Source organism: Citrus clementina, unplaced genomic scaffold (assembly GCF_000493195.1).
Source record: "Citrus clementina cultivar Clemenules unplaced genomic scaffold, Citrus_clementina_v1.0 scaffold_7, whole genome shotgun sequence".
Taxonomy (NCBI): Eukaryota; Viridiplantae; Streptophyta; class Magnoliopsida; order Sapindales; family Rutaceae; genus Citrus; species Citrus x clementina.
Genome location: NW_006262075.1, coordinates 12,754,356 through 12,779,377, shown reverse-complemented (window position 1 = coordinate 12,779,377; position 25,022 = coordinate 12,754,356). Strand labels below are relative to the sequence as shown.

The following is a 25,022-nucleotide window of genomic DNA, read 5'->3' as shown; positions in this document are numbered from 1 at the left end:
TCCCATACAGATAGGGGTACCCTGCGTAATAGGGGGTACCCCATGTAATTCGAGGTACCCGGCAAAGCGGATGCAAGAGAATCCACCGAAAATATCCGCCATGAGAAACGTCTCCGCCTCCTAAAAGATATCATTTGATTTTGTCAGAATTAGGAATCAAAAGCGACGTGCTAAAAGGAGGGACAGCCGTCTGCTACCTCTGCCAAAAGTGAAGGACACTGTCCCAAGGACAGTGGTCCCTAGCCGCCTACCCGACAGCTACTGCAGAGGTACCCTGGACCACTCTCCAGCGCGCGCCACGTTTCCAAAAGATGAGATACGCCGCGAACATGCACATAACGGCCCCAAGAATCATAAAAGCGGTAAAAGGACGTTAGCCAAAAAGGGTATGCCACGTGGCAGCTAAGGTACTCCATATATAAAGGCGCCTAGGTTTCATTCTCCATCATGCTCTCATTCGCCCAAAAACACTCACACTCCAAAAAAGAGGTTTTCTTCAACCTTAAACCCTAATTTACAGAGGGCTAGCTAGCTCTCTTTGCAATAAAAGCTTGAGTTTGCTAACTTGAGCGTCGGAGTGTGAACGCCGGGGTACCCCCGGCTTCACCTCTAACCTCTATTTCATTGTTTTGCAGGCGTGAAGCTCATTTTGAAGGATACCTCTCTTGTTTCTGATCTTCCACCATTGTTACCACTCTCTCTCCCTTTCTCACCTCCCCAAAATCTTAGATACACCGCCCAACACACAATAAACCAGTGAGGTACCCCATCTCCCCTCAAAATAACAAATTTATTGTTCTAGATTGGTTTGGCTTTTCTTACCCCAAAACCAGTTGAAAACAATTGGCACCGTCTGTGGGGAGACGCACAAAAAGCCTCCTCCACGGTTACCAAACTAGTTGTTGTGTGTACTCCAATACATGGCACCCGACGTACCTCCTAAAGGTTTAATGGGGGATCCTACAAGGATGAGAGAGGACAGCAGCAGTGAAGGCAGTGATCCCGCGAGAAGGGTAGCCCGCATCAGTAAGGGCAAGGGTGTCAAGCAGTCGACGGGTGTTCGCCAAGAAGAAGAACCTATTTCGCACAAGCGTTTTGAGGATCTTGCTCACGCAATACTTAGGGCGGTTGGATCTCGGGCACCCGAAAGTTCACTTCCACCAGTGACGCTAGAAGCTCCACCACCTCAAACGGACGACCAAGCTATGGTCAGAAGAGGGGTACCCGAGGCCAGCAAGCCAAAGCCTAGGCCATCGGGTACCCGTTCTAAGTTTCAAACCATGGGCTCCCGCGACGAGCGTTCCACTGCCTCTTGCAATTCCCGCAGTAGCCAGGGTACGAGGCGTGCAAAGCGTACCCACGATGATCTCCGTGAGAAGTTAAACGCCAAAAGGGCTTCTCAAATGGCGGCGACATCATCAGGTACACCGAGGGTACCCCTCGAACTTGTGGAAAAGATGGAGAACCTGGAAGCCCAAGTGAAGCTCCTCTCCGAGAAGCAAAACATCACAGCTGCACCAACGCCAATGACCTACCAATCACCATTCACTAGGGAGATTAGGACAGCAGCTCTCCCCGAGGCGTTCGCCATGCCTCAGATACCCCAATACTCGGGTACCACTGATCCCTCGGAGCATGCTGAGCTATACCGTGACCAAATGCTCATTAAGGGTGTAGATGAGAGCGCCATGTGTAGGATGTTTACACACACACTCACGGGCCCCGCGAAGTCATGGTTTCGATCTTTGAAAGCGGGTAGCATATCTTCCTTACACCAATTGTTATCTGAATTTACTAAAGAGTTTTCCTATGCTTCCACTCAAGATAGGGTAGCCTCCAAACTTGCCTTTATCAAGCAAGGGGAAGCCGAGCCTTTGGCGGAGTATGTAAGTCGTTTCCACCAAGAGGTGCTGCGAACCGGAGCATTTGGAAACCAATACACATTGACCCATTTTGAGAAAAATTTGCGGTTGGGCAAGTTATGGCGTTCTTTTCAAAAGAAGCGTCCACTTTCATATGGGGAAGCCCGTTCTCGGGCGTTGCAACAATTGGAGATGGACGAAAAATGCCAATTGAAGCGCCAAGAAGATAAGGCCGATGTTACAAAGAACAAGGAGAAGCCCAAGAGGGTGGAGGCCCCAATACCGCGGGTACCCCGAGCACGGAGCCCTCCACGGGCTGCCTTGCGGGGACAAGGGTATAACCCTCAGGGTGCCTCAAGGGTACCCCAACCTCCAAGATCGCCACCACCGGATCAACGAGAGCCACCGCCGAGGCCTCGGTATGAATCTTACCACCCACTGAATCGATCCCCAGAGCAGATCTTCTACCATATTCGGGATAGCGGCCTCCTCCGTCCTCCTAAGCCAATGAAGAAGTACCCCAACATGAAGCGTAGCCTGAAGTATTGCGAGTTCCATGAGGACTTTGGTCACAGCACAGCCGAGTGCTTCACCTTGCGAGAAGAAATTGAATCTTTGATTCTTAGCGGGTACCTCAAAGAATTTGTTGCTGGCATGAGAGAAGCTCGGAAATCTGCGGAACAGGATAAAGGCAAGCGGGTAGCTGATGGCAGTCCGGAACGAGAGGTACCCCCTGGACACAAGAAAGGCGTGTATGTCCGAATGATCATGGGCGGACCGACTTTAGCAGGCCAATCTAGGAGGGCTATCAAAGGCTATGGTAGATCGTTGTCGATAACCACCAATATGGGCAGAGAAGTCAACCTTAATGAATGGGGTACACCGAAGGTACCCCACCATCCCCCGCCTATCCTTTTTACAGAAAAAGATGCGGAGGGCATCTCGTACCCCCACGATGATGCCTTCGTAATTACGTTGAAGGTTGCCACTGGTAAGGTAGCAAAAACTCTCGTAGATACCGGTAGCTCCGTTGACATCATTTTCAAAAGCGCCTTGGATCAGCTATTGATTGAGTCGCCAAAGATCACCCCATATGCTACGCCTCTTATTGGGTTCGCCGGAGATATGGTTATACCAAAAGGCATCATTACGCTGCCCGTTACACTTGGTAAGGTACCTCACCGTGTTGTTCATATGATTGATTTTCTTATTGTAGATCACCCGGGTGCCTACAATATTATATTGGGTAGGCCGTTCTTAGTAGCAACTAAAGCGGTGGTATCCATGCACTATCTCGCCATGAAAGTCCCGGCCGCCCAAGAAGTTATCACCATTAAAGGGGACCAGCAATCGGCTCGTGGATGTTATTCCGTGGCCTCCAAAGTCACTTACCAAATAGCTTCAGATCCGCCAATGAAGGGGTACCCTAGTGGCAGCCAGCCCACACCTTCCCCCTCAAAGCGAGCACTTGCTAGACAGCGGAGAACAGTACTGAAAAAATCTCCTCAAGTAGCCCACCCACGAGAAAAGTTGGAGTTTTCACCAAGGGAGATGGAAGCAGTTACGGGGGATAGCTCGAGGGTACCCCACGGGGACCAGGAGGAGCCCAGATGTGAAGTTGAGGCACCTTTGGATCCCCGGATATTGAAAGATGAAATGCGGGGTACCCCAGTTGAAGATCTTATTTCAGTCTCGATTTGCGCCACCGACCCAACAAAGACAGTGAAAGTAGGCTCCAACCTCTCGGAGGAACAAAGGGAGAAACTCATCACCTTCCTATGTGAGCACCTCGATGTATTTGCTTGGACCTACTCGGATATGCCGGGTATCCCACATTCTCTCTCATGTCACAAACTCAATGTCAGCCCGCATAATAAACCGGTCAAACAGAAGCATCGCGCCTTCAATCAAGAGAGGTACGATGCAATTGAACAAGAGGTAGACCGCCTATCAGCAGCACGGTTTATTCGGGAAGCAGTGTACCCCGATTGGGTGTCCAACGTTGTTCTTGTCAAGAAATCAAACGGAAAGTGGCGCATGTGCGTGGACTTCACCGACTTGAATAAGTCCTGCCCCAAGGATAGCTTCCCGCTTCCTCGGGTGGACCAGCTGGTTGATGCAACAGCGAGGCATGAAATGCTTAGTTTTATGGACGCCTGCCGTTTGGTTTGAAGAATGCCGGGGCTACCTACCAGCGGCTAGTGAACAAAATTTTCAAAGAACAAATCGGGCGCACCATGGAGGTGTACATAGACGACATGATCACCAAATCGGTGCATGCGGGGGAACACCTGGGGCACCTCAGAGATACCTTTACCGTTTTGAGAAAACATCAGATGCGGCTAAACCCTGAAAAATGTGCATTTGGGGTAACACCTGGGGCACCTCAGAGATACCTTTACCGTTTTGAGAAAACATCAGATGCGGCTAAACCCTGAAAAATGTGCATTTGGGGTAACACCTGGGGCACCTCAGAGATACCTTTACCGTTTTGAGAAAACATCAGATGCGGCTAAACCCTGAAAAATGTGCATTTGGGGTAACCTCGGGAAAGTTTCTCGGGTTCATGGTACAACAGGTCGGGTAGCTGCTCTGAGCCGTTTTATCTCCAAGGCTACCGATCGGTGTAAGCCCTTTTTCAAAGCTTTGAAGACCGGTAAAAAGCTCCAATGGACACCCGATTGCGAAGAGGCTTTCCAAGAACTGAAGGGGTACCTCGTGAATGCTCCACTACTTGCCAAACCTGAGCCGGGAGAGGTGCTGCTGCTATATCTCGCCGTATCCGAGCATGCCACCAGCTCTGTGTTACTCCGAGAGGATGATAATGGGGTACAACGACCTATTTACTACACTAGTAAGGCTATGGTTGATGCCGAAAAAAGGTACCCCACCTCTGAGAAGATCATTTTGGCATTGGTTATCTCCGCACGGAAGCTCAGACCATATTTTCAGGCTCACACCATTGCAGTCGTCACCAACCTTCCCCTCCGGCAAATCCTTCAGAAGTTAGACATGTCCGGAAGGCTTCTCCGATGGTCCCTCGAATTAAGCGAGTTCGACATCATCTTCAAGCTTCGTTCGGCGATTAAAGCTCAGGCCATTGCTGATTTCATTGCGGAATTCGCCAATGACTCAAGTGGTGAATGTGATCTGAGATACCTGTTAGATACCCTACCCACCAATGAAGAGGAGCAGGTCTGGGAAATATATGTGGATGGTTCCTCTAACTCACACGGAAGTGGCGCAGGAGTTATTATCATCAACCCGAACAAGGTGAAAATATACTACGCCCTGCAATTCGGATTCAAGGCTTCAAACAACGAAGCCGAGTATGAGGCAATCATAGCGGGGTTGAGGATGTCAAAGGCTTTGGGAGCAAAAAGGGTACACGTCAAGAGTGACTCACAGTTGGTGGTAAGCCAGATTACCGCACAATATCAGGCGAAAGAGGAAAACATGAAGGGGTACCTCGAAAAAACCAGAGAATTAATGTCCCAATTTTGCGAGGTTAAAGTGGAAAGGGTACCCCGACTGGAGAACAGCGAAGCCGATACCCTAGCAAAAATGGCGTCCCTTGGTGTAGCTCAGTCAGCTGGCCCCATCACAACAGAACACATACCCACCCCCAGCATTGATCTCCTAGAGCCGTTGGAAGTAGGATCACTGTCCAACGAGGTACTTTGGATGGAGCCTATCATAAGGCACCTCAAGGACGGAGACCTCCCCTCAGATAAAAGTGAAGCGAGAAGACTAAAGTATAAAGCTGCCCGGTATTGCTTGATCCAGGATACCCTATATAGAAGAGGGTTCACTCTTCCTTACCTTAGATGCTTGGGAAGCGACGAGGCCAAGTATGTCATGAGGGAGATACATGAGGGGATTTGTGGCAATCACTATGGAGCACAATCACTGGCGCAAAAAGCTCTCCGTCAGGGGTACTATTGGCCAACCATGCGGGAGGATGCCAAGAATATGGTACGAAGCTGTGACAAATGCCAGAGGTTCGCTAGGGTACCCCATCTACCCCCAGAGAAGCTAACAGTTATATCTTCCCCTTGGCCCTTCGCTATGTGGGGAGTGGACCTCATTGGCCCATTGCCTACCGGAAAGGGGCAAGCAAAACATGCAATCGTGGCGGTAGATTATTTTACAAAATGGGCGGAAGTGGAGCCACTAACAAGCATCACAGAAAGGAAAACCACCGAATTCATTTGGAAGAACCTCATTTGCAGATTTGGAATCCCCTATGCAATTGTCAGTGATAACGGCAAGCAATTCGATAATGAAAAATTCTGAAGATTTTGTTCGGAGTTGGGGATAGCCAACCGATTTGCTACACCTGCCCACCCCCAATCTAATGGGCAAGTCGAAGCCGTTAACAAGATTATCAAAGGTATCCTGAAGAAGAAGCTAGAGGAAAGAAATGGAGCATGGGTAGACGAGCTACCTGGCGTACTGTGGGCATACCGGACTACTCAAAACACCTCCACCAGGGAGACCCCGTTTTCCCTCGCATTCGGTGTTGACGCAGTGATTCCAGCAGAAATCGGGGTACCCTCTCACAGGGTTGAATACTTCGATGAGGCCGAGAACACCTCCTTGGTTGCTTCAAACCTTGATTTGGTAGCTGAAAAAAGGGCTAGAGCAGAACTGAGGACATCCATATATCAGCATCGCATTTCGGGTCTATATGAAAAAAGGGTACGCCCTCGATCCTTCAAGAAAGGAGACTTAGTCTTGAGAATGGTAACTCAGAACACTAGGGTACCCTACGAAGGTGCTTTCGGGGCAAATTGGGAAGGACCTTACCGCATCGACAAACCCGTTGGGACAGGTGCATACAGGCTACTCCACATGGATGGCACAATTGTGAGGCACCCCTGGAACGCTGCAATGCTACGGAAATATTACTAAAGGACAGTGTCTCAACCTTTAGTCTTTTGCTGTTATTTGCTTTCTTTAATGTTTTTGTGTGGTATGCCAAATAGGGTACCCCAAATGCCCTATGTTGGTCAGTTACAACTTTAGAGTTTCTTTAATTTTCAAATGAAAAGAATAGGAGGTCTTGCGGTCTCCCATTCTCCTCAGGGTAACAAAGCTAAGTCATGTATTGATCAACGCTTTCGTTATCTATAAATGCATTTTCTTTCTCAACAAATATGATGTGAGTTCTTTCTTTATTTTTCGCCACTTCGATCTTAGAATGCAGATTACATTCATTTATCGCCATTAATATACCCTCGCATCTGGTTATATGCAATTCTCGCCATACGCTTGTCAGTTATGACTAACCTATCACAGGACCAGCCAAGGTACTTGATATGCCTAGATCGTGACGATCTGTGTAAAGCCAAGATAGGCAATGGAGTGAACAGCCCAGGGGTAGCCTTTCTGCGGAAGCATGACAAAGCTACCTAGACAAAGAGAGGGAGGGTCAAAGAGGACCCGAGGGTGAAGAAAAACCGGCATACCCTAGCGGCACGAAGTTCGGCTTAGGTATGAGAACACCCACACCTCCATCCTCGTACTTTTGCAAAGTATGGGGTAAGCTATTCAAAAATTCGGAGAGCACTTCGAAAGAATAAGAAATTGATTGGTTGGACCAATTGCGCACTTTCAATTTTTGATCGAGATGTCGCGACGATGTTTTGATTACCTATTTGTGGAAAATCCGCCATGGTTGCCGAGGAGGGCATGCACCAAATTCGCCGCTCAGTGTAAACCAGCAGGCGCCTGATGTTGAATACTTGTTAAGGTACCAGGGGTACCCCATTTTAAAAAAAATGATGAAATGAGAGGTACCCTAGGAATTTGTAAGATAACAGTTTAGCCAAGCATTCATTTGCAGAATAATGCAAAGTACAAGAGGACTAGATGGTATGGTATCATAACAAAAGAGAAGTCTCAATAAAACAAAATATCCCGAGAAACCAAAAAGAAATAAACAAGGTCCAAATAGCAAAATGTGGATAGATCCGATAAACAAGAGCACAGTGAGAAGGCTACACCGAGGGGGGAACGCGATCCCCAACATCCGTCTCTAGAGGGCGATCGGCAGAAGACTCCGAGGTACCCGGAATATGAGCCGCCGAAATAGGGGCATCCGAGGCGGGCAACGACTGAGGCTGATGGGGTACCCCAGGCGACCCAGAAGGGGTACCCGACCGTGCCTGGGAAGACTTCTTCCGCTCTGCAATTGTCTTCAGAATGGCAGCCTTGTTGACAAATTTCTGCACGCGGGGTACCTCCAACGCCGGATCCACACTCCACACCTCTGTCATGATGAGTGAGAATGCATCCTCCGCCATCGTCTTTTGCCGAGATAGCAGATCCCCGTTGGTGGCCCTCAACTCCTCACAATCCTTCTCCACCCTAGCTTTCTCTCCCGATAGGCCAGCAATGCGTTCTTGCAGAGTTTTAACTTCTCGAGCGAGCTGATCCTCACGAGATTGACGGCTTTGAAGCTCACTCCTTAACTTGTCGACCTCTGACTGTGCGGCAACAAGGGAGTCGAGATCCGGAAGGCAGTGGCTAAGGAGAAAGGATGCCTGCGGGTCATGCAAGACATGTTAAATATATGTGTATGGCGAAAAGATCAAATAAGTAAAAAGAAAATGATGAAGAGTACACCCGGGGTACCCCAAGAAAGCCTACCTCTTGGGTAGCCCTAAGTGCTTGACCATAACGCTGGCTCAAGCTCATCTTGTCAACCTCTTCAGCAACCTCGGAGGTAACATTTTCAGCAGAGTAGTAAAAGTGGCGAGCCAAGTGCGAAACCTCCTTGTTAGAAGCCGGGTCTAAGTCACCCTCACGTAACTCATCGGGAAAAGTAGAAACCAGCCCGAATTTTCTCTTCTTCGAGCGAGGGGTACCCTTTGACCCGCTGTGGGAGGTACCCTCAGCGACAAATCATCCCTTTCGGTAACCCTTCTTCAAGGCGGGGTTCCCCTCAACGATGTGGCCATGATCACCCCAGGGAGAGAAGTAAGCAATGCCGGGACCCTTAGGCTTCTTGAATTGGTAAAGGCCCCTCAACTCCCGAACAGAAATGTCGCGCTTCACGACCTCCAACCATAACACATGTAAGCCCGTCAGTGTCCTCCACCCTGGAAGGGACAGCTGCCCAGGAGCTACCCCCAAGTAACTAAACATTTTCATAAAGAATGGTTGGAGGGGCAGGCGGAGTCCTAGATCGAAGAGATCGATATGGAGAGCAATCCCATCAGACTTTGGACACTCGGGTCGCTCATTCACATGGGGTACCCTAAGCTGGACAGACGGAGGAATATTGTATTTGGCTCTAATTTGCTCCAACTCCCCCAAAGTAGCCCTCCTAATGCCTAGGGAAAAAGGGTTGCTAGATTTTGAAGGTGTGGCAGGGGGAGATTTAGGCGGCTGGTCCGAGGAACGAGCTGGAACCTTAGGCTTGGTTGGCTTACCCTTCTTTCGAGGATGAGGGGTAGGCCGTCTACTAGGAAAGCGTGGGCTGACACGAGGGGTACTCCTAGGAGGAGGGGGCTCAGAACGAGAATTGCAACTCATAGAGGAATTAGGAGGGGACCGATCCCCCTCGCTGATGGAGATGTGGGAAGGGGAACCCGCAGGAGGGTTGTCAACCCTACTAGCCCCAACTTTACGTCGCTTCATCGGGGGTCCCGTGTGCTTTTTGCCCATCTACTTTTCCCCAACAACACACCCACAAGTTCCCCAACAGCACATCCACAAGCCCCTAACAGCACATCCACAAGTTCCCCAACAATACACCCAACGATACACCCAACAACATATCCACAAGCCCCCAACAACACATCCAACAAGCCACATGTTTTCCAAACAGCAATATATCCATACCAAGCACCATCCACCACACATCAACCACCAAATGCAAACACCAACCAACAAAACAAAAAAAAAAAAAACAACAAAAACCAAAAACAAAATTTTCTCAGAGTATGCAAAATAGCGCCACTGTGAATGCGCCAAAGGAGGAGAAGCGAGGAGGGATACCTGTGATTCACCAATTCAACAGATCGGGATTGATAATCGCGGCGAAATGAAGCTGCAGGCAACCAAAAATAGTGGGTAAAAATATGCAAGTATAAAAACAAAAATAAGCTTAAATATATATAGTTATTTATAAATAAATGAATAAATAAAATGAAGAACGAAGAAGCTGCAGCAACCGGCGTCAGATGTCATGGCTGCAACCACCGAGAACCGACGCCGGAGATCACGAGAAGGATGCCGGAAACCGCCAAAGGAGGACGCCAGCCAAAAAAAAAAAAAAAAAAAAGAAAACGAAGAACAGAGAAGACAACACGGAAGAAGGGACAGCAGCCACCAAACCGACGCCGGCTGTCGTGGCTGCAAGCACCGAACCGACGCCGGCTGCAACCACACCAAACCGACGCCGGAAATCACAGAGAAAAACACCAAGCCGAAACGAAAAAGAGAAGAAAAGGGAAGGAAGAGAGAAAGCACCAAGGGAAAAATAAAGAAACGATGAAGGAGGGGTTACCGTGTGTATCGCCGGACTGAGATCTCGCCGTGAGCCGCCGGAAATCGCCTTGAACCGACCAGATCTGGAGCCCAAAACCGCCACTGCAGCAGCCGAGATCCACGCCGGAAAACGTACCAGATCAACGCCGGCCGAGAGAGAAAGAGAAAGAAGAAAGAAAGAAAAGGAAGAAGGAAAAGAGAGAAAAAGGAAAGAGAAACGTGAGAAAGAAAAGGGAGAAAGAAAATGGGAAAGAAATAAAAGAAAAAGAGTAAAGGGAGAGTAAAGCCTAGGGAAGATGAACAAGGCTAAAAAAAAAAAAAAAAAAAAAAAAAAAAAAAAAAAAAAAGGCTACTGGAAATGTTGATCCAGTTAGAAGAAGAGACGAAATTATGGAAGAAAAAGGCTACTGGAAATAATCAATTTTTGGGAGTTCGTTTGGGGATTTTCAAAACTTTGACACACGTCAGGAGTTTTAAATTCAACCTGACAGAACACGTTGCTCAAGAAAGGAGTTCAAGGATGTTTGAGTGAGATTTGTATTTTCAAAATTCAAACTGCGTGTCAGACGGCTGCCACTTCCCAAGAAAAAGGAGAGAGACATATGAAGACAACTGTTCGTTCTCATCGTGTAAAAAAAAAAAAAAAAAAAGCGGGAAAAGGAAAAGACAAAGAGAAGATTTTTAGTTTGAAGTACACAAAGTTTAGTCAAGGGAAGAAGCTAAGCAAGGTACCCTCCGATCCAGCCGCATCGCCACGTGTCACTCATACAATAAGTTTCTTTTGCCTCCAATACTTCTCGCCAAAAAGAAACTAGGGGGATGTTGTTTGAGGGAAAGATGGGAAAGGTAATAGAGCGCCACGTGTCAGCCAATGGAATGATATCAGCACAATCGGAGGTACCCTACATAATCCGAGGTGCCCGACATGACTTGAGGTACCCCGTATAAATAGAGGTACCCTGCACAATTAGAGGTATCCCACACAAATAGAGGTACCCCCATACAAATAGAGGTACCCCATACAAATAGAGGTATCCCATACAGATAGGGGTACCCTGCGTAATAGGGGGTACCCCATGTAATTCGAGGTACCCGGCAAAGCGGATGCAAGAGAATCCACCGAAAATATCCGCCATGAGAAACGTCTCCGCCTCCTAAAAGATATCATTTGATTTTGTCAGAATTAGGAATCAAAAGCGACGTGCTAAAAGGAGGGACAGCCGTCTGCTACCTCTGCCAAAAGTGAAGGACACTGTCCCAAGGACAGTGGTCCCTAGCCGCCTACCCGACAGCTACTGCAGAGGTACCCTGGACCACTCTCCAGCGCGCGCCACGTTTCCAAAAGATGAGATACGCCGCGAACATGCACATAACGGCCCCAAGAATCATAAAAGCGGTAAAAGGACGTTAGCCAAAAAGGGTATGCCACGTGGCAGCTAAGGTACTCCATATATAAAGGCGCCTAGGTTTCATTCTCCATCATGCTCTCATTCGCCCAAAAACACTCACACTCCAAAAAAGAGGTTTTCTTCAACCTTAAACCCTAATTTACAGAGGGCTAGCTAGCTCTCTTTGCAATAAAAGCTTGAGTTTGCTAACTTGAGCGTCGGAGTGTGAACGCCGGGGTACCCCCGGCTTCACCTCTAACCTCTATTTCATTGTTTTGCAGGCGTGAAGCTCATTTTGAAGGATACCTCTCTTGTTTCTGATCTTCCACCATTGTTACCACTCTCTCTCCCTTTCTCACCTCCCCAAAATCTTAGATACACCGCCCAACACACAATAAACCAGTGAGGTACCCCATCTCCCCTCAAAATAACAAATTTATTGTTCTAGATTGGTTTGGCTTTTCTTACCCCAAAACCAGTTGAAAACATTATCTATACATCAAAACTGGAAAAAAAAATCTAAATCTAACTAATATGACATTTATCTTATGTTCATTAATTAATTCTTGATACAGGATTAGCTAATTAAATTCAAATACTTGGAAGCATTGAATTTGAGTAGTAATAATAATATAAACAGTTCTCTAGAAACATAAAGTGAACAATTTACACAGAATTGTTATGTTGAAACATGATAATTAAATATTTGCATCACTGATACACCACCTTCCTAATGATTTGTTGATCAAAGTACTTGGACAAAATTATATATGAAGACCAGTTCGTTTTTCTTTTTCTTTTTTTCTTTTTGTTTTTCTTTAAATACTGAGAAATAGATTAAATTTAAGACAAATTAATTGTATTTTAAGACAATTTATTATTTAAGAAGACAACTAAAATATTATGAATTTCTCTTTACATTATCCAATAGGTTTAGAGGTTACAGAACCATTGTCCAATGAACAACATCAAGTGAACAAATTCTTCCTCAGAAAATCATAATGTTAAACAAGAAGGACTCCGGGCTATGATAAACAAAAAGTGCTGAGGGCTTATTTTTTTTTCCCCTTTTTCCAGATTATTGAAACGCTTTTGCAATCAACATCATATTATATGAGAAATAAGTTCACATTACTCTATTATTATTTGTGCTGACCAAAATAATTAGGCAATTCGATTTTTGTCTGTTTTTTAAGTCTTGTACTGGATTTTGATCGAATTTGCTATAATTAGTTTTCATTCTATAAAATTTTGATCTTTTATTTTCAAGTTCAGGACTATGTAATTTTAAGAATCTTTTTGAGTTGGATCTAAGCTCAAATAACTTTGAGGGTCACCTTCCTCAGTGTCTCAACAACTTGACCAATCTCAAAGTTCTTGATATTTCTAATAATCAATTAAGTGGAAACTTTCCTTCCACCTTGACCAACCTCGCATCACTTGAATAGTTGTTGAAATTTCAGATGCTAAAAAAATCCAAAGTTGTGATCTTGAGTTACTGATGAATCGGCTTATTTTTCTTTAGCCTTCCTCTGGTTTCCTTCTCAATTTCCTTTGCTTTTCCTTTATCCAAATTAATTATGCTTATTTTTGTAATTTCAGAGTAGACCATAATTTTACGAATAATTTACCAAACAAAAATGACAAAATTTCTTATCAGTGATCTTCAGATCACTCATCAACTATTTATCCAACTTTAACGAGTCATACAAGAACTTGTCTGGTCTGATCCCAGACAAAAAACGATTTGGCAGTGATCTCCATTCAAATTCTTTCACCGTAAGGCTGTGGTCCTCAAACTCAATTATGATATTTACTAGTCGTGCGTCGAATGTGGCTCTGATTGATCATATGATTGCTTGATTGTGTTTATAAACTTGGCTATTGGTTAACGTCAACACACATCCTCCCTGTCCCTTGGTTAGTTGACAGAGTACGTCAATCGAAGGTCGCCTTGCAGTGTGCGTGTTTGATTATAATTATCGTAGAATAAGTCAATGAAATTGCAGAAAGTCTCTGATCATTTAATAAATCTTTCGTAAATTTCCTCATCCGATTATTGATCATTTTTTAGCACTGCCGGGAACTATATTATTCATCATTTTTTTTTTATATAACGTTAAAACATCCTCCATGTCCCTGGGTTAGTCGACAGAATACGTCAATCGAAGGTCGCCTTGTAGTGTGCGTGTTTGATTATATGATTATAATTATACGTCAATCGATGGATGTACTATAATTCATGTTTCTATTGGCTTTCAAAAAAAAAAAATCTCAGTTTATTGTGAAAATAGTTGATTATTGATTTTCACAAATTCCAATTTATCAAACATCCTATTGAATTATGAATTCCAAAGCATTTTTTTAAGTATCAATAGTGGAATAAATTATTTGATAATTTAAAACCCAAACTTATGCCTAAATTCTTTAAATTATCTCAATCAATTTTATTTTATTAGTTGACTATCTCCATCAATTTTTGTAAAAAATAGAATTGACGACCATTTGTATGTTGGCTTAATTTGAAAGTCAGTCAACATTTATTTTCCATGGAGTATTAATGAAGCGTTTTTCCTCATTGGTCCAGGTCCTACAAGTCTTCGTCAGTCATTATAGAGACCAAAACTAATTATCTTTATTTGTGCCAATTGCTATAAAGATTGATTTTGAATTAATATTAAGATCGATTGTCCAGTAACATTAAGATTGATTGAATCAATCTTTAAAAATCAATCAAACTTCCAATTATAATAATTGTGACTTTTTTTCATAAATTCTTAATTTTTGTATAAATCGAGCTTTTATGCTCATGATTGGTGAAGAGCGAAAAATTTGATCTTGATAGGAAATATTAATTGAGCATACATTGGGTTTCGATGGACTAATTATTCATAGGTTTTGGTGGTCATTGTGATTGGCCTAAGATAAACTTTTAGTATAAATTAATATTGAACTTTCCCTAATTGCAAGGCCAATTCTCGTGGAATTCTACAACAACCATCCTGATTCTTGAATGGCCGCGAAAATTCCGCAAGCGATGAACCCTCTCTTACGCACCACTCATCCTCTATCACAACGATCAAAACAAAGATGAGGACGAAGACTATTAATCACCGAGAGTGATTTTCCCAAGCTTTGTCAATCACTACTAAGATTTATTACCAATCAATAATATCAGTTGACGCAAAGATTGATTGTCTTTTTTTTTCTTTTTTTGAGAATATCAGCGCTTGAATATATTGTTTGATATATATAAGTCAATGTAAACCCAATCATACTCTTAAGTTACTTATATAAATTCTCAATATGGGTCTTCGATTTTAATTCGAGCTTCAATTCAAATTAATGCAAGGATACAAAGGGACTCAAGAGTTTTAGATATCATTTCAATTTATTAACTTATTATTTCGGTGTACACCACAAATTTATGAGTAATTTATTAAAATGTCTAAACATGTATGAAAAATAATTGATTATTGATTTTCACAAATTTCAATATGTCAAACATCCTATTGAGTTATTAATTCCAAAGTACATTATTTAAGAATCAATGCTGGAATAAATTATTTGATAATTTCAAACCCAAACTTACGCTTAAATTCTTTAAATTATCTCAATCAACTTTTTTTTTTCTTAACTTGCCATCTTTATCAACTGTTGGAAAAAATAGAATTGACGACTACTTGTATGTTGGCCTAATTTGAAAGTCAGTCAACATTTATTTTCCATGTAATGTTAATGAAGCATTTCCCTCATTGGTCCAACATTGCAACATGTGGAATTTCAGGCTTACAATTCTTCATTAGTCATTACGGAGACCAAAACTGATTGTCTTAAGTGCCAATCACTATAAAAATTGATTGTCAGTCAATATCAAGATTGATTGTCATTTCAATATACGCCACAATTTTATGAGTAATTTATTAAAATCTTTAAATATGAATGAAAATTAGTTGATTATTGATTATCACAAATTTCAATATATCAAACATCCTATCGAACTATTAATTCCAAAGCATGTTATTTAAGAATCAATAATGAAATAAATTATTTGAATATTTCAAATCCAAACTCACGCTTGCGCTTTAACTCAATGATTGCATGTTATAATAAATAAATTATTTGCGCATTTAAACTGCACCTCTCCGTATGTCATGCATCATATAAAATAACATTTCAATGTGATCCACACTTTTTATGAGTAAATTACCAAATACCAAATATATATATATATAAAATTACTTGATTAATTATTGATCATGAAATAATAAAAATCAATTTATCAAAAATCTAGTAAATAATTTTCAAAACCCATTAAATATTTGATAATATCAAATATCAATGCTTGAATAGATTGTTGGATAATTCAATGCAAACCCAATCTTACAATTCAATTTAAAAAAAAAAAAAAAACCAATCATAGAGGGAAAAGAGTTGATGGCCACTTGTTTGTTGGCTTAATTTGAAAGTCAGTCAACTTTAATTTTCCACGTAGTTGCAATAATATATGCAAAATTAGCTAGGGTCATTTAAATTGGACCCGTACATCGGTCCCATGTTCATACGAAGTTTCTGTTTTTGTCATTTCAAGTGATTGTAATAGTAGTGAAGAGTGTAGACTGGAGCAATGGAAACTTTCCTTATCCGAATGCAGGAACACAAAGGGTCACAAGAGCTTCAAATAACATTTATGTGTTTTGTCATTTCAGACTACGCCACACTAACTAAACATACACGAAGATTTACGTTGATTAATTATTGATTTTCTAATAAATTAATTTAAACTCATCAAACATCCAATCAAATTCTTCTCAAAACACATTATTTAATAGATTGACTGATAATGCAATGGAAATCCAAACATGCGGTTAAATTATTTAAATTCTCTCAGTCAACTTTTATTTTATTAGTTATGATTATCTCCATCAAACTATTGGAAAAATTTATAGTTTATAATCACTTTATCTATATTTTCCCCGGGGTATTAATGAAGTGCTTTTTCCCGTTGGTCGAATGCTGCCAAACATGGAATGCTTACAAGTCTTCAAAGTCTTAAAAAAGTCTTCAGCCAATCAAATTGCAAGACCTGCGATAAACTTTTAGTATAAATTGCTCTGCAATGGAAAGTTGCTCATTGCACATTTAATTTTAACCAAATGAAAAGTTGCTCTGCAATGGAAAGTACTTCCTGTATTAAGTTCTCATTAATGTCACTAATTTGGATTATTGTATTGATGAATGAAATGCATGGATACAAAGGATGCTTGGAAACAGAGAGGACTGCTCTGTTGGAAATCAAGAGCTTCTTCATATCATCAGTCAGTGATATTGGATATGATGACAAAATTCTTCCTTCATGGGTTGGTGAGGATGATGGAATGCCGTCTGATTGTTGTGATGATTGGGAGGGAGTTAAGTGCAGCGCCACCACACGACGCGTGATGCAACTCTCACTCAATCATACACACAGATTGAATTATTTTGATAGTACTTCGGCTTCGCTTCTGATCAATAACTCTGTTTATTGGGAGGGAGTTTTGGTTCTGAATATGTCATTGTTTCATCCTTTTGAAGAACTGCAAAGTCTTGACTTATCTGGGAATGGGTTTGCAGGCATCTATGAGAATAGAGGTCCGTATATATGTATACATTTATTTCTTGTCCATAAATATTTTGTCAGTGACTAATTAATAATAACACTTCATATGCATTTGCAGCTTACGATAGCTTTGGGAGTTTGAAGCAGCTGAAGATGTTAAATCTTGGTCTTAATTTCTTCAACGACAGCATATTACCATATTTGAATACACTAACTTCACTTACCACTTTGATTCTTAATTCCAATTCCATTGAAGGTTCCAGAACCAAGCAAGGTATACATATACGTTTCAGGCCAGCAGATATACATATCAGGCAACTTAATTAATTTCTTAATTAAAATGTATATTTATATTGTCTTGATCAAAATTAATGTTTTCTGAGCAGGATTAGCAAATTTGAGATACTTGCAAGTGTTGGATCTAAGCTTGAACTTCAATATAACTAGTGGCTCTTTAACAAGGCTAGGTAGGCTACTGAGATAATTACCAAGTCAGCACACGGCAACAAGTCACTACCCAAATTCCTTGTGATATTATTATGCCCTTAATTTTTACACATGTATAATGTCAAATTAAAACCAATTTTTGACTGGAAAACTTGACAAACTTGACTACAATTGGTATACGGCAAAAAATTACTTTCTAATTTCTTAGTAAAATTTAAAAAAAAATCATTTTTGAGTATATGATCAATTTAATTAGATCTGAGTCATATGCTTTATTACTACAATTATTTAATCTAATTTCTTAATTCTTTATTTTTTTCCCAAAGACGATTACTAAGATTTTTCTTCTTTCTTGGCGCAAGATTAGCTAAATTAAAAAACTTGGAAGCGTTGGATTTGAGTTCTAATTATTATATACACGGTTCTTTAGACAATAATTTTTTTAATTAAACAATGTGCACAATTAATTTTCATTCAATATTTACCATATTATTTTAATTAAACAATTTAGACAAGAGTGACATATCTGTTATTGACAAAATTTATGTTTTTTTTAACAGGATTAGCAAATTTGACAAACCTGCAAGTGTTGTATTTAAGCGATAATCAAAATCTGACAACGCTAGGTAGGCCACTGAATCTGAGATAAGAAGCAAATTAAATGTAGAATTAATGTTCATCAAATGCGCGGATCACATACAATGCCTTTAAATGTAATATTTTCATTTTTTATCGACGCATGTAGGATTCGCAGATTTGCCAAACTTGAAAACATTGGATCTTGGTTCTTGTGGGATAACTACAATTCAAGGTATATAACAATTCACTTCCTCCAATGACAAAAATTGTTTTAGATGTTAATCAAGATGATAATATATTTGCATTTTTTTTAGTTGCTTTTTTCACATTTTCAAGTTTACACAAAGTGCAAACTAATTTACAAATTATGATTCAAACACTCCAAATCTTGGTAATGCTAAAAGTGACGGTATATATTAAAATATCCATAGAAACAAAAAAATAACAATGTGCACGGTTAATTTTCATTCAATATTTACCATATTATTTTAATTAAACAATTTAGACGAGAGTGACATAACTGTTATTGACAAAATTTACCTTTTTTTAACAGGATTAGCAAATTTGACAAACTTGCAAGTGTTGTATTTAAGCGGTAATCAAAATCTGACAACACTAGGTAGGCCACTGAACCTGAGATAAGAAGCAAATTAAATGTAGAATTAATGTTCATCAAACGCGCGGATCACATACAATGCCTTTAAATGTAATATTTTCATTTTTTATCGGCGCATGTAGGATTCGCAGATTTGCCAAACTTGAAAACATTGGATCTTGGTTCTTATGGGATAACTACAATTCAAGGTATATAACAATTCACTTCCTCCAATGACAAAAATTGTTTTAGATGTTAATCAAGATGATAATATATTTGCATTTTTTTAATTGCTTTTTTCACATTTTCAAGTTTACTCCAAGTGCAAACTAATTTACAAATTATGATTCAAACACTCCAAATCTTGGTAATGCTAAAAGTGACTGTATATATTAAAATATCAATAGAAACAAAAACAATAACAATGTGCACAGTTAATTTTCATTCAATATTTACCATATTGTTTTAATTAAACAATTTGGACGAGAGTGACATAACTGTTATTGACAAAATTTACCTTTTTTTAACAGGATTAGCAAATTTGACAAACCTGCAAGTGTTGTATTTAAGCGGTAATCAAAATCTGACAACGCTAGGTAGGCCACTGAATCTGAGATAAGAAGCAAATTAAATGTAGAATTAATGTTCATCAAACGCATGGATCACATATAATGCCTTTAAATGTAATATTTTCATTTTTTATCGGTGCATGTAGGATTAGCAGATTTGCCAAACTTGAAAACATTGGATCTTGGTTCTTGTGGGATAACTACAATTCAAGGTATATAACAATTCACTTCCTCCAATGACAAAAATTGTTTTAGATGTTAATCAAGATGATAATATATTTGCATTTTTTTTAATTGCTTTTTTCACATTTTCAAGTTTACTCAAAGTGCAAACTAATTTACAAATTATGATTCAAACACTCCAAATCTTGGTAATGCTAAAAGTGACGGTATATATTAAAATATCCATAGAAACAAAAAAATAACAATGTGCACAGTTAATTTTCATTCAATATTTACCATATTATTTTAACTAAACAATTTAGACGAGAGTGACATATCTGTTATTGACAAAATTTATGTTTTTTTTAGCAGGATTAGCAAATTTGACAAACCTGCAAGTGTTGTATTTAAGCGATAATCAAAATCTGACAACGCTAGGTAGGCCACTGAATTTGAGATAAGAAGCAAATTAAATGTAGAGTTAACGTTCATCAAACACGCGGATCACATACAATGCCTTTAAATGTAATATTTTCATTTTTTATCGACGCATGTAGGATTCGCAGATTTGCCAAACTTGAAAACATTGGGTCTTGGTTATTGTGGGATAACTACAATTCAAGGTATATAACAATTCACTTCCTCCAATGATAAAATTGTTTTAGATGTTAATCAAGATGATAATATATTTCCATTTTTTAATTGCTTTAAACTAGATCAAATTTAAATTAGAAGCACTGCTTTCTATACAAAGTGTAGTACTTGATATACTCTATCACCAATTTCCGACATAACCCGCTCATTTCTTTCACTCTCTCTTAATTCTAAATCATTTTTATAAAAAGATCAACAATGATATCTATCTTTATTTCAATATTTATAGTTCTGAATGAAATTTTTTTTTCTTATGTTCATTAATTCTTGATGCAAGATTAGCTAAATTCAAAAGCTTGGAAGCATTGAATTTGAGTAATAGTAACATAAAAAATTCTCTAGAAACCCATATTAAACAATTTACACTGTGTTTTTATGTTGAAACATGATAAATAATAGCCCAATATTGTTTTCTAATTGTTGTTTTTACAAAATAAAAATGAAAATGCTATTTTGAAATTTATTTTTAAAATTTAAAAATGTGTTCAGTATCATTTTCAAAAATAATCTGAAAAATGAGAAAAACATAAATATGTTTGGTAAGAATATCTCAAAGAATTATTATTGGAATAATTTCCATAAACTTAAGATTAAGCAATGTATATTGATTATTTTAATTTTAAGAATAAATTAGGTGATCCTTCTATTTTTTTGTTCAAAGAAAAATGAGAAACCCTACATATTTGATTTAGTTAATATATAAAAACATAAATATTATAATGTATATAAAAAGAAAAGATTTTTGTGAAGGAAATTGAGTCTTTGGGTACAACAACAACAACAACAACAACAATAAGAATAATAATCTCTAGGTGACATATGTTTAACAAATAGGTGACATATGTTTTAACAAATTTTAAGAAGATGACATTTTTTAAAAATATTCGAGCGAGTGACATTCTATTAACTTTTGTCATTAATTTTAATGGGAATAGTAAATTAAATGACGTTTCTACCCCACAAAATGATGTTTCTGCCCATACTCACTCATTTTTAATTTTTTAAATAGAAAATATAAAAAAAAATTAAACATAAGTCTAATTAACAAGTTTTTTTTGTTAAATCAAATAAATTTTAAAAAAATTCTTGTTGATCAAACTGATTTGTGAATATAAAGAAGCAAAAATCTTATGAATTATAAAGTATTGTATAAATTCAATATTTTCATCTCTTTGGCTTTATGAAAAAAAAAATTATTTTTTCAATTCTACCCTCGACTGGTTAAAATTAACAACAAAAGTTAATGGAATGTCACCCACTCGAGTGTTTTCAAAACATGTGTCATCTTTTTGAAATTTATTAAAACATCTGTCACCCAGAGATAATTAGACCTAATGATAATAATAATAATAATGTTGATATTATTATTATTTCAGGAGGAGGTACAGAGAATTCTTCATTTTGGAACTTAATTTTGTATTGGGAAATAAGGAAAATAAGAAAAAATTGTTTCTCATTTCTTTTGTTAAAATGTGTAGAATGAATTTTATATTTTTAAAAATATTTTCAGAAACAATCTACCGAACACGTATCTAATATTTTCTAAAATCAAAAAATAAAAAACAGCATATAAAAACAATGCCAACGCACCCAATATTTGCATTACTGATGCACAATTCCTACTTCCCAGTGACTTGTTGGTCAAAGTACTTTCACCAAATTAAATATAAAGACCAGTTTTTTTTTTTTTTTTCTGCTAGGGCAAATAGTTTTGTTTAATGCTATGAGAGGAATAAATAAAGTTTAAGAAAGCAACTAATATATTATGAGTTTCTCTTTACATTATCCAACAAATTTAGAGATTAGAGAACGAATATCCAACGAAAAAGACGAAGTCAACAAACTCTTCCTCGGAAAATCATTATTTTAAACAACGAGAATTGCTGAAACGCTTTTTGAATGGATTATGATGAGCAAGAATTGCTGACTGCTTTTATATTATTATTATTATTATTTTGTTAGATTAATTGAAACGCTTTTGCAATCAACATCATATTATATGAGAAATAAATTCATATCATTCTATTATTATTTATGTTGACCAAAATACTTAGACAATTTGATTTCATGTCCGTTTTATAAGTCTTATATTGGGTTTATGATTGAATGCGCTATAATTAGTTTTCGTTTTATGAAATCTGAGCTTTTTATTTTCACTTTCAGGAATATGTAATTTGAAGAATCTTCTTGAGTTGGATTTAAAGTCAAATAATTTTGTGGTTCACCTTCCTCAGTGCCTCAACAACTTGACCCATCTCAAAGTTCTTGATATTTCTTACAATCAGTTAAGTGGAAACTTTCCTTCTGCCTTGACCAACCTCACATCACTTGAATATTTGGATCTCTCTTTCATCGATTTCCAAGGAACATTCTCAATAAATTCATTGGCTAATCATTCAAAGCTTGAGGTCTTGCGACTCTCGTCAGGAAACGATATGTTGCAAGTGAAAACCGAAAACTGGCTCCCCACATATCCTCTCAAGGTTCTCCAATTATCTCACTGCCACTTAAATGTCAATCCCAGTTTTCTTTTACACCAATACAACTTAAAATTCCTTGATCTCTCTCACAATCAGTTGGTTGGCAATTTCCCAACTTGGTTGTTGCAAAACAACACAGGATTAGAAGTTTTGATTTTGTGGAATAACTCATTCTCAGGAATTCTTCCGCGACTTCCCAACGCCAAATACGATAAGCTTCGTTATCTAGATATTTCCAGTAACAATTTTTCTGGTAAGCTACCAGAGAATTTGGGTATTATCTTTCAGAAATTGATATATTTGGATATGTCAAAAAATAGTTTTGAAGGTAATATTCCTTATTCAATCAGTGAGATGAAAGAGCTAATTACTTTGGATTTTTCTAGAAATAATTTTTCAGGAGAATTACCTCGATCTATATTCTCTAGTTGCCTCTCCTTAGAAATGTTGGACCTATCAAATAACAATTTCTATGGCCAACTTTTTCCCAATTTTATGAACTTGACTCATTTGCGTTCCTTACTTTTGGACAACAATCATTTCAGTGGGAAGATGACAGATGGTTTGTTGAACTCCCCTTTGCTGGGGGTATTAGATGTATCCAACAACAAGTTATCCAGCGATATTCCCCACTGGATTGGCAACTTCTCAGGCCTTCGGGTTCTTTTAATGTCAAAAAATTATTTGCAAGGTACTATTCCGGTCCAGCTCGGCAATCTTGAAGGTCTTGAGTTTATAGACATCTCCGAAAATAGTTTGTCTGGGTCCACGGTATCTCTCTCCAATCTTTCATCAGTGGAGCACATTTATCTGCATAACAATGCAATTAATGGGTTAATTCCAATTGCATTGCTTAGAAGCTCTACATTATTGACTCTAGATTTGAGGGACAATAAGCTTTTTGGTAGGATTCCTCATCAGATCAACGAGCTTTCGAATTTGCATTTTCTTCTTTTGAGAGGGAATTCTCTACAAGGACGTATTCCTAATCAGTTGTGCCTATTAAGAAAATTAGGTATCATGGATCTTTCACATAACAGACTTAATGGGCCGATACCTTCATGCTTGGGTAACGTGTCATTCTGGAGAGAAGCGATTGATGATTATCCACATGTAAACAGATATGAAGTGATATATCCAAATATTATACCCGGATTTGCTGTGTCAACTCGTGATCTCAGTTTTACTTTCTACAATTCCACTCTTGATCAGCCGCCGCAAGGTGAACGACATGCTAGACAAGTAGGTGTAGAATTTGTGACAAAGTATAGATATGAATTTTTCATCGGTCGCAGTCTCGTCGACATGGCTGGACTGGATTTGTCGAGCAATGAGTTCAGTGGAGAAATTCCATGGGAAATTGGGCATCTTCAACATATTCGTGCACTTAATCTGTCGAATAATTTACTATCAGGTGCTATACCAGAGAGCTTCTCCAATCTGAAAATGATAGAGAGCCTGGACCTTTCCCGCAACAAATTAAGTGGCCGAATTCCTCCTCAACTAACTGATCTCAACTTTTTATCAAACTTCAACGTGTCATACAACAATTTGTCCGGCCCAATCCCAGACAAAGAGCAGTTTGCCACCTTTGATGACAGCAGTTATAAAGGTAATTCGGCTCTTTGTGGCTCAATGATAAAGAGGAAATGCAGCAGTGCGTTGGCACCACCAGCGACACCTACAGGAGGAGGAGAAGATGAAGGCGATTCTGTGATTGATATGGTGGCATTAAGATGGAGTTTTGGAGCATCCTATGTGTCAGTAATTTTGGGTTTATTTGCAGCACTTTGGATAAACTCGTACTGGCGCAGACTGTGGTTCTATTTCATTGATAGATGTATTGACACATGCTACTATTGGCTTTTCAAATATGTTTTCCATCGGTGACTGTGCTTACTAGCACATACGGTTCTGCCGTGTATAACTTATCGTGCTGTGTTATGTCTCCGTTGGCTTTTCTCCAAACAGCTATGCATCCATTAGGATTAAACTTACGGCTTCTTCTTCAGTTTCTGTTGATTGCAAATTTAAATTGAATAAGGAATTTTGCCAACTACTATGTTAGTTGTAATATCATCAATGCAGCAACTTCAGCTGCAAATGTAAGCTATCTATCAGTGGGTCAATTCAACTCCATTCCGAACGTATTGTTCACACGCACCAACCAAATACCAAATAATTTGAG

The 25,022-nt window shown here is 39.3% G+C and overlaps 5 protein-coding genes across 7 annotated transcripts; 4 read left to right on the top strand and 1 right to left on the bottom strand.

Annotated features, from left to right (window-relative positions):
- The first annotated feature begins 920 nt into the window (after positions 1-920).
- LOC112096933 lies at positions 921-4,034 on the top strand. The gene has a single exon (XM_024181164.1). The coding sequence runs from the start codon at positions 921-923 to the stop codon at positions 4,032-4,034; it is 3,114 nt and encodes a 1,037-aa protein (XP_024036932.1).
- Positions 4,035-4,388: 354 nt separating this feature from the next.
- Positions 4,389-6,776, top strand: LOC112096932. Its single transcript, XM_024181163.1, has 2 exons — positions 4,389-6,129; positions 6,184-6,776. Exons 1-2 carry the CDS (start codon positions 4,389-4,391, stop codon positions 6,774-6,776), a joined length of 2,334 nt encoding a protein of 777 aa, XP_024036931.1.
- A 927-nt stretch (positions 6,777-7,703) lies between these two features.
- Positions 7,704-10,586, bottom strand: LOC112097055. Of its 3 annotated transcripts, none has more exons than XM_024181371.1 (4): positions 10,381-10,586; positions 9,870-9,921; positions 8,517-9,536; positions 7,704-8,410 (listed from the first exon to the last, which is right to left on the bottom strand). In XM_024181371.1, exons 3-4 carry the CDS (start codon positions 8,562-8,564, stop codon positions 7,865-7,867), a joined length of 594 nt encoding a protein of 197 aa, XP_024037139.1. In that variant the 5' UTR covers positions 8,565-9,536; positions 9,870-9,921; positions 10,381-10,586; the 3' UTR covers positions 7,704-7,864. The 3 variants fall into 2 exon arrangements, 1 of the variants encoding a protein (XP_024037139.1); XR_002904712.1 differs by having other exon boundaries at positions 8,517-9,591.
- A 7,753-nt stretch (positions 10,587-18,339) lies between these two features.
- On the top strand, positions 18,340-23,823 carry LOC112096931 (probable LRR receptor-like serine/threonine-protein kinase At4g36180). The gene is made up of 10 exons (XM_024181162.1): positions 18,340-18,421; positions 18,541-18,606; positions 18,928-18,993; positions 19,113-19,178; positions 19,500-19,565; positions 19,685-19,750; positions 20,073-20,138; positions 20,258-20,323; positions 22,518-23,605; positions 23,743-23,823. The coding sequence occupies exons 1-10, from the start codon at positions 18,340-18,342 to the stop codon at positions 23,821-23,823; spliced, it is 1,713 nt and encodes a 570-aa protein (XP_024036930.1).
- Positions 23,813-24,791, top strand: LOC112096830 (receptor-like protein EIX2). Its single transcript, XM_024180866.1, has one exon. The coding sequence runs from the start codon at positions 23,855-23,857 to the stop codon at positions 24,722-24,724; it is 870 nt and encodes a 289-aa protein (XP_024036634.1). The 5' UTR covers positions 23,813-23,854; the 3' UTR covers positions 24,725-24,791.
- The last annotated feature ends 231 nt before the right edge of the window (positions 24,792-25,022 follow it).

Coding starts and splice junctions, on each gene's coding strand:
- LOC112096933 (XM_024181164.1), top strand. CDS start 921: ATGGCACCCGACGTACCTCCTAAAGGTTTAATGGGGGATCCTACAAGG.
- LOC112096830 (XM_024180866.1), top strand. CDS start 23,855: ATGGATCTTTCACATAACAGACTTAATGGGCCGATACCTTCATGCTTG.
- LOC112097055 (XM_024181371.1), bottom strand. CDS start 8,564: ATGAGCTTGAGCCAGCGTTATGGTCAAGCACTTAGGGCTACCCAAGAG. Junction 8,411..8,516: donor CACTTAGGGCTACCCAAGAG/GTAGGCTTTCTT, acceptor CATGACCCGCAG/GCATCCTTTCTCCTTAGCCA.
- LOC112096931 (XM_024181162.1), top strand. CDS start 18,340: ATGTTTTTTTTAACAGGATTAGCAAATTTGACAAACCTGCAAGTGTTG. Junction 18,422..18,540: donor TCAAAATCTGACAACGCTAG/GTAGGCCACTGA, acceptor CGACGCATGTAG/GATTCGCAGATTTGCCAAAC. Junction 18,607..18,927: donor TGGGATAACTACAATTCAAG/GTATATAACAAT, acceptor TTTTTTTAACAG/GATTAGCAAATTTGACAAAC.
- LOC112096932 (XM_024181163.1), top strand. CDS start 4,389: ATGTGCATTTGGGGTAACCTCGGGAAAGTTTCTCGGGTTCATGGTACA. Junction 6,130..6,183: donor TGCAATTGTCAGTGATAACG/GCAAGCAATTCG, acceptor AGTTGGGGATAG/CCAACCGATTTGCTACACCT.